The 16,114-nt window shown below is 41.9% G+C and overlaps 1 protein-coding gene across 1 annotated transcript in view; it reads right to left on the bottom strand.

Moving 5' to 3' along the window:
* Positions 1–16,114, bottom strand: part of TMEM255B (transmembrane protein 255B) — a 72,755-nt gene that overhangs the window by 34,614 nt on the left and 22,027 nt on the right. Inside the window, exon 4 of the mRNA XM_071744256.1 lies at positions 5,997–6,086. Coding sequence (XP_071600357.1) covers positions 5,997–6,086 — 90 coding nt within the window. The remainder of the gene's footprint in view (positions 1–5,996; positions 6,087–16,114) is intronic.

Here is a 16,114-nt window from a genome sequence, read left to right as displayed (position 1 = left end):
ATGATCCAAGGCAGTCTGTAGCAAGAACAATCCCCAGATCTCCATAAACAAAGGAACTATTTGTGTTTGTGTTCCCTAGTGGAGATGAGTAAACCCCCACTGATCTTTGGCAGGACAAGCTTACAGATAAATGGATTTTATTCTTTCCCTGGGCCAGTTTTGCCAACATTTCACATTCCACCACCATCTCAGTTTCTTATTTGTGGAGACTTTAGAAAACTCTTGAATGCATTAGAGTCTATCTGTATAAAAATAGAGGTCTGGACTTGCAGAACAACAGAACAAGATTCTCCCCTCCTCAGGCTCTTATGATTTCCCTTAGCATATTCCATTTCAGCTTTCAGTTCCTAGTACAGTACCTTATCATGGTGTTATCTCAAATTGCTAGTAATAAAGTAATGAAATAACCCATATTGCTGGCTACCTGTAAAAGCTTACCTGAGTATTTTGCCTATTTGTTACTTCCACATTCCCAATAAGAAGTTGTAAGTACCTTATGATATTACAAAGGGTCACCACCTGTTACTCTATCCAAGCATTTATTCAAAGATGTGCCCATTCAACCCACCCAGACAAAAAAACAGAGGCTGGTTTTAGGAGGTCCTTGAAACTGTTATTTCAGAGGAACATCTTGGTTTAGTACACAGCCCTTGGCTCAGCTTTTCACTGCACTTCACTGCTCTCTGTGGCAGAGGAACCTGACCCAAAAACTGTACCAAAATGGTAATTAAAATAACCTTCTTATTCTTTTCTGTCGGTTCTGGAAATTTAAAAGAGAAATCTAGTGCATCTTGAAAAGCAGTCAAACCTGAACCTAGATTCTTTTACTGTATTCCATTAGTTTTTGTGCAGCACCAATGTAAAATGCTGCATCTCAGCTGGAATAACCCCAGGCACCTGTTCAGGCTGACTGTAGCAGCTTAGCAAAGAAATAAAAACTGATAAGTTTGTGGGCCAGTTGACTAAATGTGACCAGGGTGTTTTTGCAAAAGTGATGGCCAATGGGTACTGGGCTGCATTAGCAAACCATCACCAGAAGGCTGGAAGAAGAGATGATTCCTTTTTGCTGATGCTCATGAGGCCACCATGGTCTCCAATTTTAATCCCTCCAATTTTAATCCCTCTCCAATGTAAGGAAGACTTTGGAAAATTACAGTATGACCAGTGGAGGGCCACTAAGTGATCAGAAGGCTGAAGGATAGGATGTGGCAGGACGGATTGAAGGACCTGGGCTTGTTCAATGAGGAGACAGGAAGGCTTAGGGGTGTATTCATTGCTGCCTTGAACTACCTGAATATTTGTTATAAAGAAGACAAAGCCAAAGAGGTGCAGAGAGAAAGGATAATGGCAACAGTCCCAAGTTGCAATTTTACTGCTGCCTTCTGGTGTTCTCACTGTTATTATCCCAAGCACTTCAGCTCAGCTTTTTCTTTTTAGTGTATTCCCTCTAATAAATCTGTCTGGATGAGGTCTGCAAATTCCACTCAACAAGATGAAAAAGCAGATTTTTATAGTCAAACAAAGAGTGATAGGACAAGAGGCAATGGTCTCAAGTTGCACCAGTGGAGCTTTACATTGGATCTTAGGAAGAACTTCTTCACTGAAGAGGTTATTAGGTACCAGAACAGGCTGCCCAGGACAGTGATGTAGTCACCATCCCTGGATGTATTCAAAAGACATGTAGATGTGGTGCTTAGGTTTGACAGTGGACTTGGCAGTGTGAGGCTAATGGTTGAACTCAATGATCTTGAAGGTCGTTTCCAACCAAGGTAATTCTGTGACTTCCCCTGGCTAAGTCCTTCGTTTCTCCTGGAGCTTTCAAGCATGTCTGAGGTTATTTTTATTCTGTACTTCAGGAAAATGAGACTGGCCATGTGCCAGTACCAATCTTCCATGATTTTCAGTTGAGCATGGGAAAAGATGATACAAAGTATTTGTCCCCACAGCTTAAAATACCTGCCCATCCTTTTGCTACCTGTCATCTTTTTAATGTTCACAGGAAGCTCTTGCAGACAATTTCCTTATCTCATAGCTGGATTTCTTGTTTCTGGCTACTTTAAATTCTGCCTGGGGGATAACTCCAAATCTAAGGAATCTTAGCAAAACTGCAAAGCAAAGGTCAATGCTTGCAGTCATGGGTAGGAGGGCAGCAGTTCCTGCAGAAAATGTGCATGTGAGCTTGGGCTGGAGGTCTCCCTACGTGTGAGAGGAAGCTATTGAATTATCTCCATTAACTGTTGCCCAGCTGGGCTATTTTCATCTGCTAAATAACAAAATGTCTCAACCAAACACAAATGCTGATAATGGATTCCTGGGATCACCATGTTTTTTCTGAAATAACATCACTGCACATTAATTCCGGCTTTGATTTGTTTACTTTTATTGTGGCTTCTCTGTTTTTTTGAAGGTGAAAATTGCAGCTGAAGGGACAAATGGTGAAATTAACGTTACACAGTAAATTACATCTGCAGTATTTTTAAAATAAGCTGCTGATATTTTAAATCTAACTGCTTTTCCTTCAGTATTCTTAATTTTGTAAATGGCTGTGCTCCGGAGCCTCCTATGAAGCAAAGTGTTTTAAAATGAGTCTTAAATAATTTAAATATCTCTTTTCTGAAATAAGTTCCTTTTCTGGAAGATTTGTTGTCAATTTTATGCCTTCTTGGGGATAAAATTAAATAGAGAATGTATTTTATTATTCTACCCACATTTTTACAAGAGCAGGGAAAAAATGTGTGACAGTAATATTCTCCATGCCACAGCAGGCACACACTAAAAAAAAATCTATAATGATAATGTGATTTGTCCTCTTCACATCCCTCCCAACTCAAATGAAGTTAAAAATAAAATGAAAAACAGGAGGCATTTCTTATTCCAAACTGATGTGAAGGTTGTTGTATTTGTTGGTGGCCTGAGGCTTCAGTTATTACTTCTCCCTGCAAGAGAAAAAGGAACTGGAAACTTGCACCCTGATTCTGGAGACAGAAAAGTGAATGCTGCCCAGCTCCTCTAAACAAAAACTTCAGGGCTTTAGTGTAGACCTGGGCACCTGCTCTGATATCCCAGGAGTTTGTCCTTTCCCTGAACAGAGGATGGTTTAGTCCAAGTCTCCAGTAGTTATCTCCAAAAATCAGTGGCCAAAGCAGCAACACCACACCAGAGGCCTGAAAATGTCTGGCACTGAGAAACAGACTGAATATGGTGTTACTGCTCTCTCTGAAGGCAATTGTTTGAGATAAAAAGGGAAGGTAGCACGGTGGCAATGACACCATAATCTGCATGACACACTTATTCTTTTGATAAGGCCCCACCATTCCTGTAAATCAAATTAGGAGTGTACTTATGCTGTCACCCCTACAGACTTCCCCAGGTATCTTAGGGAAATGAGGTGATGTACATCTTTATTTCACCTGATCCTAATAAATTCCTCATTAGAGAGAAGAGAAGAATGAGATTGAGTGCAACCATGTTGACACACAAGTTAGTTTTCCAACAAACGACACTAGTAAGTATTTTTTTTCTCTTAAATACATGAAAGACACCAGAAGAGAGAGATGTGATAAACAAATGTGGGCCCCAGTGTAAACATCTGGAAACAGATTTCCATGAAGCATGTCATGACATGACTGAAGCACCTTCCTGTCACTGGGTTGTGCATCCCCTGCACTTTGCCACCACAGCTGGATGGCAGCAAACCCCTTCCAGTGTGCAGCTCTGCACAGATGATGCAGTGGTACCCAGCCACTGACTTAACCAGGTACAGAACTACACCCAGGACTGTAAGGTGCTTTTTTCTTGGGTAAGTGCAATGACCTTGTGAATTGGTGCTCCCTCTACAACTCACTGGCCTGCTGTCTCCCCAGAGTGCACTGCAATGAGCTGAATCACTTTTTTAGTCTGTAATGACACATTGAGGGGATGCCAGGACAGCAAGCAATGCCATGAAGCTATTTATGAAAAAATAAGGGAGAGATGAATATAAACTCTAGTTATTACGTATGAGATGCTTCTTCTTCAGATGTAAGGGTATAATAATATTCTAATATGCTGTTGTTTTTTGGGTTAGAAAGGAAGCTCACTAAAATAGCTGAGTAACATATGTGAAAGGAATGCAAAGCCAAAAGAGTGCAAACTGACTAACACTTAGAAAGACAAGAGGGGTGAAACCTATCTCTGTGTTTGAGACTGAGCACATATACTGCCCTCTGGTAGAGGAACTCAGCTCAGAGAAGGTGTCTCACCTCAGCAATGGGGGGGCTGTGACTGCATGGTTGAATTGCAGTTAAAAGGTATAAGACTGTACAAGTGCCACCTGAATACTTCCTAATGGTCTCATCAAAGTAGATCAAAAATAAGTCCAGTTTCTGCAAAATTAGGAGACAGGTCTAATATTTGAACAAGGTGCAATACTTTTCTGGGGCACAAGAACTGAGTTTTCAGAAGCAGGAACCCTAAATAGGAATCTGCTCCCTGCCCCTTTTAGGCAGCTCCCACGGAAGCACTCCCTGGGCTTACAGAAGTCAGAGACAATGTTATACTATACAGAGCAACAGCAGGCAAAGCCAGGTAAAAGCAGCCACTACAGCATCATGCAGGGTCTGCATAGCACAAAACATGATTATAATCCAGAGTGTTTATTCATGCTCGTATTGCACAAGTCTTTTTTTCATACCAATAGGTTATTCCTCCCTTGTGCAATGCACACGAGGTTCTGAAGCCCCCATTTGGTTTAAAGTTCTCTTCAGTAACAGTAAAAAAGAAATTGGTTTACAGTTTTATGCTCCAAGTGACCTGCAGCCAAATTATACTGGTGGATTTGATAACAGAAAATTAAGTGGAGTTCTCATGATGCCAGTGGTGTTACATTGCCCCTCAACATAAGCAGGAAGATGAATAGGCCCGTGATATTTTGTAGTATGAGGGGGTCAAATACCCTCATACTTGCTGTACTATTCAGCCCACTACATCTGAGTTCTAGTGTCTATCAGAATATATAATTATTTCCTGATGCTCTTTGAAATCAAAGCTCAATAAAGAAGTTAGGTTCAGATTGATTTTTAGGTATGCTATCACAGAAGATAGAACAGAAACAACATGTATCTTACACATAAAGTGGCACATTCAAACGACCCCACAACCCAGTCTGTCTTGCTCTTCTATTGATCCTTTTTGTTTATATTTTAATTTAAACTCTGTGAGACAAGATTTTTTAAAAAAACAACCCTCTAAGTTTGTATAGTGTTATATACACAAGAAGGTAAAAGAGGAGAAGGAAGGAGAAAGACTCCCAGGTTTTCATAGACAGCAATAAACTACCAGTAACTCTGATGCCACCATAGGTCTGTGAATGCCTAGAGATGTTCTTTTGAAGCAGAGATGTCAATAGGTTTGGGGGAAGAAGGACTGGGTTTTGAGGATGCACTGGAAATACTGGGTACTTTGCTTAATTGTCCCACTCTTTGATGGCAGGCAGAGGGTGAATTTTGGATTGTTTGTCATTCAGGAGGTTTTCCCTTCACACGACTTCTAACCAGCCACTTCCTCTGCTGTCTTTGGTCCAACAAAATGTTCCCTTTGTGCTGTTGCAATCCATTTCCCTCTAAACATCCACGGGGACTGTCACGTGTCACGGCGTCACTGTCTGGTGCACTACAAATCCAGACTGTGCCCACAAAGCCCTTGTGTAAATGGAAATAAATGCTGGTGGATGAAGTCTCTTTCCTTTCCTAAGCAGGTATGCATTATAGCACTCCTGTCATTAAAACATTGTGCATCACCTCTGTATTTGGAGCTCCCTGAAATAGTCGTTGGCACCATCTTTGGGTATTGGCATGATGGACTTTCCTGTCGATTTTTTGCCAAAAGACATTTCTCCAGCAAGGAGGACTATCAAAGAAACTAATATACTGTGAGACATAAAACAAAAGAAAATGCTTCCCTGCTAGAAAAGACATAGTAATCAAAAATGAAAGATGACAGAAAATCGCTGTACTTACAATGTGTCGTGCTGCAAACACTCCATCAACTATTGCACAACAGAATGCTGCTACCACGCCAAAGCTGATGAACACGATGGAGGCTACTAACTGAGAAAAGAAAAGCACATTGAATAATTTTTTCAATATAATTTAATATAATTTTTCAATTGAATTCTTTAAGTAAAACAGTAACGCTCATTTTTCTAGCATTCTTACATGTTTCCCTCTGCTATAATTCACTTTAGATCAGCGTGGCAGGGTGACAGTCATGCAATAGGAAATAACCCAGAAATTCCTGATGCTGAATTTACATGCAGAAAAGCTTAAATCTTTCTTGAGAGAATTTGGTCAGCTGTAAGAGTTATTAAATTCAGTGGTGATTTCTTCTAAATCAACATATTTAATAAAACAGCAGTGGTGTCCATAGGGAGCGTGGCAAAAAGCTGAGTTCCCATTGGCTCACATCAGTCTCCAGAGCTTTACTACAATTGTAGTAGTTCCCACATAGGTATAAAAGATGTCATAGCAAGTTAATGACTAGACCATGAAAGTTTTTGTCATAGCAAATATCTTATGATACTTTATGCTACAGCAAAATCAGAGACCCATAGGAGTGGTATCTCTGCAAGGACTGGGGTGTGCTGTCTTGGTACCCTCACTGGGGTTCCCAGCCTGCCCCTCAGCATGGGCACAGCAGAGCAGAGCTCAGCACATGTCCCAGCTGCAGCACAGACAGCACATTGCTGCTGACAGCCTATCAGCCACAGCCTCACACTTCATTAGGCCTCCCAAGGTGCTTCATTCATTAAGTACTACTAAATTTTTACCAGCGTGACAGTGGATGGCATGTGGATGGATGACAAGTAGCAAGGGCCTGGAGAGCTTGGGGGAAAGGGCTGTGCAGGATGGGAATGCTGAGCCCCTGCTAGCCATGTCCATTTTATCTCTAAAGGTGACAACAGCTGCAGCTGTAGCAGCAACTGCAGGGCTAGCAGAAGCCCAGACATGGCAGGTTTGCTGCCCACTGTGATTTGAAGAGAGAAGGAGGGCTCAGAAAGGCTGAGCAGAAATATGCATCTCCAGGAGAGACAGTCAGTGTGCTGTTTATTTAGCCCACACTCATGAGACAGCATGTGTTGAGGACATGTCTGAAGGATGCAGTGCTGTCAGGGAGGTGGGATGAAGGGAGTCCAGAAAGAGAAGCCCTATATGCATCTGGCAAGGTCCTCCCCTTGGGTTTATGTGCCCCAACACCATCAGATGAGGGAGAGATGCTGTCACTGTGTCCTCGCTCAGTTAGAGAGTACTGTGACTTTGAGGACTTTGCAGTTTGAGTTTGGATGAGTGGATACCTGCAGGATATAAGGTGACCCTTTAACATGCACTCTCTGGATATGATTTTAATATAATTGAATGTATATCTGTCACATCTCTGGCATTTCTGATGTGAAGTCACAAGAGGAACCCTCAGAAACTTCCTATATGAGTAGCTTAATTATAATTTACAACAATATTAAGTTAACAACTGCAACAGGTGATTAACAATTTCCTTGAACGATTTCCTTAATAATTTTCCTTGGAAACTGTCAGAACAATCTCCTTAATTGATAGAGTACACAGGCCAGGATTTTTATCCTCTTTGTTATTTACCAGTTATTAATTGCTCCATCACATGTATTTCAGAAATGCTCAGGTATAAATTAATATAATTGCATCCATACAGTTCATATACCCCTTTTATCTATACAAAATTCATACATACATTACCTAAATGTGTAAGATTTCTAAGGCATCCCAAACCCACTTGACAAATGAAATCTTTAGCTTATGTTAGGCTAAAATGAGTATAATGTCAGTAGTGTCAACAAGGGGCACTGATGACTTCCCCCCAAAAAAGCGAATTGGACAGATAAGAAATTACAATCTTACAAGCCCATAGCACTGGACACACAGGTCACATTTGGAAAAAAGAGCTCTCAGGAAATCAGCATAGAATACAACTTAAAAGCACAAGAATCACAGCTTTCAAATGCTTTCTGATACATTCTTCTGATCCCCCATTAGCTCGTGGCTCTTTGATCATGTAGTGAGAAGCAAGGCAGCACTGCCATGGGGATTGCTGTGTAATCAGAATCCTCAGCATGGGGAGGACAGGAGCCCACAGAATAACTGAAGCTGATGGCACTGATGGAACTGATGGCACTGGCTGATCTTGGGAACCTCCTGCATCCCCCCTGCAGCCATGAATCCAACTACCATGAGAAACCCTAAGGAAGCACTGTTGGCTGCACTGCCCATCTGCTATCCCTCTGCTCTGGTGGGTCACATCTTGTGAATCTGGCTGCCTAAAGACCTTGGCATGCAGCTCATCAGATCAAGAAGGCTCTGAGCTCCTTGTAGAGAGCTAGCATTATGGCAGAGTAGTGGGCTGGGTTGCCCTGTGGCAGCTGCATTTGCTACAGACCCTGATCTCTTTATTTGAAAAAGCAGTAGTGTTTTAAAACTCAGATTAAGTTATTATTGTCTGATACCTCTATCTTGTTTTTCATGTCATAGCAGTCAATCAAACAATTAGTGGGCTTAGCCAGGTGTTTCCAGATTGCCTGAGCTCAGGATGAATTTACTGGAAGCTGACCCCAAGGTGGCTTTTCATTTCACACACGAGCAACTTATTGATGAGCTACAGTCCCCAAACCAACTTTTTCCATTCATAGAGATAGCTTCAATCTCCTAATGAGCACACTGCCCTTTCAGTTCCACCAGGTACCTATAAAAGGTGTAGAGTAAATTGTCACATAGCTAGAAGCTATGGAGCTTGCTTTGCACTCCTCAGTCATGTTGGTGAGCACCTACTTATTCAAGGAGCTGTGTGCAAGGGAAAGATTGTCAGCCAGTCTGCTGCTATTATCTATGCCTACCAGCAACTACTTCAGTGAGTGGTCCCTTTGAAATGAGGAAGACCATTTCTTGACTGAAGTAATATTTACTGCAATGCCAAAGTGGCAGAATGTGACACTCAGGGGCTCTCATGACTTAAATGAACTTCTGTATCTATTAGAAAAAAGAAGAAAAAAAAAAAGCAGTAATACAAAATCACAAGGATATGCTTAAAATAAAACTACGGACTTATATTTTCTCCCAGACCTCCCATTGCTTTTTGAGAAGGTGAGAACCACACAAAGAAAGTTCAAAATTAAGTACTTCTAAGAACTGCAGCCAAAACAGCCAAATGAAGAGCTGTTGTAAATTCAAAAGCTAATTTCCCTGAGTGGCAGGTGATTGCTGGAGTTGTGAGTTCACAGGTCTGGCTCTATCAAGAAAGAAAAGCAGTGCAGTTCATTTAAACACAGAGAATTTTTGCTGATAGGTAAAAGAAACTGCACCTCTAAAAAAAATATTGATCCATCACATCATTTCATCTCAATTTCCAATAACAGTATGCCTTGTCATGAAAACTATTAATTATTTATAAAAACATACTTTAACAGTTATTCAGGGAATAGGTTTGTTCTTGCTGTTCCATTGCTCTTGTAGCCTGGCTTCTCTACAGCTCTTATTATCAGAACACTTCTGGTTCCGGTACAGAATAGAGTAATTTGGTTATTTACAAGGGAACCATGAAGCCAGTTATTAAACAGTGAGAACTGTACTAGGAAGGCCTAAAAATCACACCCAAAAGGCAGTTGTTTAACAGAAGTGTTTAAGTAAAAGGGAGAGAAAAAACAGCACTTGAAATTAAGAACTTCTGCACATGGTATTAACTGAGGAGCTGTTACCTATCTTCAGTCATGTCACAGATATATGAAAACACTCAAAATTACAAAAAATAAGTGAAAAGCTGGACAGTGAAATTACAGAATTACAGAATCATATGGGTTGGAAAAGATCTCTGAGATCATGAAGTCCAACCCTTGATCCACTACGGCTGCAGTTACCAGACCATGGCACTGAGTGCCACATCCAGTCTCTTTTTAAATATCTCCAGGGATGGAGAATCCACTACTTCCCAGGGCAGCCCATTCCAATGTCTGATCACCCTCTCTGTAAAGAATTTTGTCCTAATATCTAACCTAAACCTCTCCTGGCAGAGCTTAAGTCCATACCCTCTTGTCTTATTGGGAGCTACTGGGGAGAAAAGACCGACTCCCCCTGGCTACCCCTTCCTTTCAGGTAGTTGTAGAGAGTGATGAGGTCTCCCCTGAGCCTCCTCTTCTCCAGACTAAAGGTATCATTCTTGCGTGATACCTTCTTACAGAAAAGGCACACATTTTATTGCAGAATACACCTGTCTTAGACAACCTCTTGCCCTTCAGCAGGCACACAGCACCTCTGGCTGCAGCACTCTGTCACTCCTGGGCAAGTGAGCCCAGTGAAGGCAACAGAGCCAGAGGACACTGTTGGTTGCCAGGTACCCATGGCCAGTTTGCATGGCCACAGTCTCCCACAGCAATTCCCAGGCACAGCTTTGGTGTTCAGAGTTGGCCACAGACTAGATCCAGCAGGGAGTCTGATGCAGCCCTACTCTCAAATGGCCACCACTTCCCAGGTCCCCAGGCACCCCGTGTGCTGAACCGCAGGCTGCTGGCACTGTGTCCCTTTGTGTGACATGCAAAGACATGCAGTTTGTCAGCAGACACACAGAAAATCACATTGCTCCCCAGCATAAACACCCACTTGCTGCAGGATGGCACCTCAGTGGCTTCTTCCAACACCCCTGTGAAACACCTCTGTGAGGATCCCTAGCCTCCGGGTCTCCATTCTAACACATCCCTGGATTCCTGGTGGCTCTAACTTACTTGCCTTCAGTCAGAAAGCACAACTGTTCAGATAGTGACAGTCACTTCTAGCACCAGATGCTGTGTGATATGCCTCATTCCATTTAGGCTCAGTAATTCTGAGACTTCGGAAAATGCATAATTTTTGTTTTCAAAATCACCTTGGTATCAAATGTAAGTTACATTATCTCTAGCAGGCTCTCTTTGCTTGTGGATACTTAGCTAATTGGATACTTTTGGATTGCACATCCTCCCAATGTCTCCAAGCATTGTGCTGTTCATCAAATCTCTCTGGGATTTTTTCCAGGCAGAAATAAAATAACAATTACCCTCATCAATGTAAACTGAGATACACTGTCATCCAATACCTATGGCTCTGGAAAGTGAGCACTTCACAAAAGGCTGTGTAAATGCCATGCCATGGGTTTGTAAAGCCCTTTTTACCTCCACACACATTCAAGCAAATGCATTTGGAAAAAAAAAATGCATGGGGCACTTTGTTGCAGACTGCCCCTAACCTTACATTCCCCAGAATACAGCTTAAATCTGTGGGCCCTTTTCTGGGTTTGATTTCTTTACATCTCCAAGCTCTGAAAGTAATATAGGCTTAAATAAATCCACTTCACTTTTTCAGTATGCTGAGTATGAATATATAGGAGCAGAAGTTTACAAAAGCTATGTCACAAATTCAAGAGAGAGAACAACTTCCCACACCTGCTGCAATCTCAACCAGGAGCTGCAGCTGTTACCATGGCACCTCAGCAGGGCTGTAGATTAATAACTCAAAAAATTAAGGCAATTAAACTCACTGCCTTGCATTTCAGATGCTAAACACTGCCTGTCTTGTGAAATCAGATGGTATACAAGTGCTTTTAAATGTAAGGGAATTTTATCAGATTTGGAAAGTCCTCTTGTCTGTGGCTCTCCCACTCCCACAATGGCCACTTATGCCCCCTGCCCTTGGGACAGAAGTTTTGCTGCTGTGCTGGCAAGGCTCCTGCTGTGCTGCTTTACACAACTGGACTGATTAGCAGGAGATTTCTGACTACACCAGAGATGTGCTTCACAGTTTATGATGAAGGTGGGTTCTTCAGTAACAGCATTGCTGTACTTGAGGCTCTGCTGGAGGGTCATCATACTCCAGGACAAATGATTATGTTGTGTTCATTATTCACTAATAAACAAGTTCCAGTTGTAGCACTAGTTACAACAACATGAATTTGCAATGACTGCCCAGCTTATGTCTGAAGAACTGTTTCCTGGACTGGCTTCCAAATGGTAGAGTGAAGAAAAATAAACACAGAGTGTCTCTTGGTTTCAAAAGCACCAATTTTTGTACAGCTCATGAAGACAAAGACTGGGGTTGGGGTCCCATGCATAAACACATAACTTACTTGACTTTAATACACCTAATAACGTGGGCAATGCCCACAGCAAATGCCTGTATTACCAGGAAGCCCTTCAGAAAGAGATGCTGCACACATGATACTGTCAGGTGTTTATATCAAGTCTTGTGCTTACATTGTGACCCTGTTAAAAACTCATAGTCTTTCCACAGTATCATCACTTTTGAATTCAGCAAGTCCAGACATACACTGTTGAATATTACCAGCAACAACACAGATATATTTGATTCAGACTTTCTTCCTGCTTGCTGATAATAGCACCCCAATGCATAGAACTGAGCCTATGTGACTGCTCCTTTACATCTGAAACAGTGCCTTGCTCTCCTGGCCTTAGTTTGGGTCCCTCCTGTCCAGCCCTCTTTCCTGCTTTCTCTCCCAAAGGAATCCATTCCTGCACAGCAGCTCCTGTGCTTGCCCAAATTCACAGCAAGCCAGGGCAATTCACTCACTAGGCAGAAAACTATTTGTTCCCTCAAATGAGTTAAATCAGGTAACTGTACGGAGAGACATGCCCTAGGACCAGCACAAATGAGAGGGTGAGAGCATGTGGCCAAGTTAGAATCACAGATTAGCTAGGGTTAGAAGGGACTTTAAAGATCATCCAGTTCCAAGACCCCTGTACGGGCAGGGACACCTCCCAGGTTGCTCAAAGCCCCATCCAGCCTGGCCCTGAACACTTCCAGGGAGGGGGCATCCACAGCTTCCCTCAGTAACCTGTGCCAGGGCCTCACCACCCTCGCAAGAGAGTATTTCTTCCTAATATCAAGTCTAAATATAAACTCTTTCAGCTTGAATCCATTAGCCCCCATCCTATCACTCCATGCCCATGTAAAAAGCCCCTCCCCACCTTTCCTGTAGCCCCTTCAGGTACTGGAAGGTCACTATAAGGTCTTCCAAGAGTCTTCTCCAGGTTGAACAAACCCAACTCTCTCAGCCTGGCTTCCTTGGAGAGGTGTTCCAGCCCTCTGATCATCTTTGCTTGCCCTTCTCTGGACTTGCTCAAACAAGTCCCTGTCCTGCTTGTGCTGGGGGCTCCAGAACTGTGCACGGTCGTCCAAGCAGGGAAGGAGGCAGAAGGGCTGGCAGCAACTACCAGGTTGTCTCACTTATTTAATGTAAACTTGAAGCCACAGGGATTATCAAAGTAAAAGCTAGGTTTTAGCTGTAATGAATAAAGGGTAAGGACCGGGCTTATTTTAATTCTTTCTGGTCAAGGAGACTTTTGATTTACTACCTGTGAGGAAGTCTGCTGTTTTTCCAGAATCATGTCAGGGATAATTAAGAAAAATGGCAACATGAAAAGGCCAGTTGGTGTAACACAGACAGGGGAGAGATCCCATGAGAAATTTAAGCAACCTCGCATGCATAAAGGGCAGAATTAATCAGATAAACAAATGTTGGCAAAGAATACAGAAACCACAAAAGAGGCATCAATTATTATGCCAAGAAGAAAAAAAGAAGATCAAAATCCACTTTCAAAATAAAAGTGGCATTTTCATTCAGAAAATTCCCTTTCTTCTTGCCACACATCCTGAAGGGCAGAATGGTGAAAGACAGAATTTTCAATATCTTTTGTTGTGCCTTGGATGCTCACAGTTAATTTATATCCTATGTAAGCATAACTAATGTATTCTGCTTTTTCTTTCTCATCCAGTAGCATTGATGCTCAGCTTTTGCAGAAAATTCATCAGGTAGGCAACTCACAAGGGCAAGGATAGGAGTGCCCAAGGTCAGGAAAAGTACAACAAAGGGATTTAGTAGTCCCAGATCTTCCCCAGCTCCAGAGAGTTCATGCAGCACAGTTGAATAAGACAAGAAAGGGAGCAGAGGTTCTGAGTCTGCTCCCTTCAGCTCCTGCACACACACATGGAGACCTTGAGGACAGAGACTGTTTCTTTACAGGTCAGATAAACAGACTTCTTGATTTGTTTGGAACTTTATTTGCCTCATTTCTGCAACAGTTAGTTGCAGAGATGGAGGAAATCAGTATCTGATCAACCACCACACGTCCAGGGCTGTGTGCTGGGTGTACTGGGTGTACTGGGACTCATGACGAGGTGGTTCATATTTCTTTTCTGGGCATGAAAGCCCATAGTTCAAAACTGCTGATTAGTCCCCTTCCTAAGCTCCTCACAAAGCTTCCCCAGCCATGGAGCATCCATCTCTCCTGTCTTTCTTTCTCCCTTCCCTGCCTGCTAGCAGCAGCTCACTCACAGGTGTTGAGTACAGCAGCTAAAATCTTTTGCAACTCCAGTTATCTGGAAAAGTGGCATAGAAATATTCTGCCTTACCATTGTACTGTCCAAATAAAACCCATGTATCTTAACTCTGAGAGTTCCCTAGTTGAGCTGATTTCACCCTCTAGAAATGCTTTCTTAAGCATTAATGCTTAATTTGTACAAACCCACTTTGCACTACTCTTTGTTATTTTATCTTGTCTTTTCTTCTACAATACAGTTCCTGTGAAAGATGCTATATGAAATAAAGATAAATTTTCCTGTATTTTTATCTTCAAGCAATGAAAGAATGGTAGGAATTAAATCAATAGCCATTCTGAAACATGAAACGAAGATATTGAGAAGGGTTACCTAATAAATGTATTCTTTCTTGTCTCATAATATAATATCATCTATAAAACCAGACCTAAAACATCCAGGAAATTATTTCAAATTGCTTTGTGAGCAAATCTTCACTACAATGACTAATCTATCAAATGAAATAACCTACATCAAGCAGTTTCTGTACACTTGAAAATGGAGACACCATTAGACTGCAGTCAGAGAATGCATTAGATGCATGTGTAAATAAACACATTAAATTCAAGGTAATTCATTCACTGACAAATGAATGTTTGTCTTGACTCAGCTAAAAATGTCACCACTGATGATGCACTATCAGGTGTCCTGGGAGTTTGGGAGTTTTAAGAGTTTCAGTCACTTGGAGTCCAGCAGATATTACTAAAGCAATGTTGGAAGGAAGATTGAACTGCATTTGTTTCACATTTTCCAATACAAGAAACAGAAGGCAAACCTAAAAATATTAATTTTTAATGTTTTTTCCCTATTGGTTACTTTTATTATGAGTGCTTTTTTAAGCCCTTGCAGAAACTGAAGATCCCTGTTCATGTCCCAGTAACCATTACCACAGCTACTGATTCTTTCCAGCAGAAGCAGCAGCACATCTCAGCCTTGTTCAAACAGCACTGCTGTGTTTTCTCCCTTGCCTGAGCTGGTACAACCCCGCTGGTGACTGACTGACCCTCTCCAATCTGAGCAGGTGCAACACATGTGCTTTGCTCCACCAATGTGTTAGCTGCTTTTAAGGAGCTTTAAATAGCTCCTCTATTCTTCTTTCAGCTCATTAAATAAGGTACTGACTATATGATTAAACCTGTTGGAAGCTCTTTCAGCTTTTTACTGCTGAAGCTTCCCATGGCAGCTGAGATGTAGTGGGCTTTTATCTGATATGCTGTTGTCTTCTGGTTTTGCAAAGTCCTTTTCTCCCTGTTTCATAGTCACTTTCAGAATCAGAATTGGCATGCCCAAGTTATCACTTTATCTCAGGAGCTCTGGCAATGTGCTTTTTCATTCATTTTCTTTTTACATCTGTATGGTTTTTAGCTTTTTATTTCATAGGCACGTGTTGCTGCGCCCTACGGCAAATCACACGAACTGATTCCACCTTACTTTTGAGACCAAAATGTCTGTATCATTTGGTATTAATATCTTCATGACTGGATTCATTTCTGTGGGGATAAATACAGACTGGGGGACACCAAAAACTGGAGCAGCACACCTTCACAAAGCAGCTGGGCTTTGGGAAACATCCAGGCTTTGCTCTGGAGCAGGACAGGGAGTGAAGCCTCAGCACGTGTTAGTGAAAATAGTTCCTATTCACACTGCTGGGTAATACCAAGAGTGGTGTTTTGTATGTGATGAAGCCTCTAAGAAAATTC

Source organism: Heliangelus exortis, chromosome 1, assembly GCF_036169615.1.
Source record: "Heliangelus exortis chromosome 1, bHelExo1.hap1, whole genome shotgun sequence".
NCBI classification, from domain to species: Eukaryota; Metazoa; Chordata; class Aves; order Apodiformes; family Trochilidae; genus Heliangelus; species Heliangelus exortis.
The sequence above is the reverse complement of the archived record's forward strand: the minus strand, read 5'-3'. Positions and strand labels throughout refer to the sequence as shown.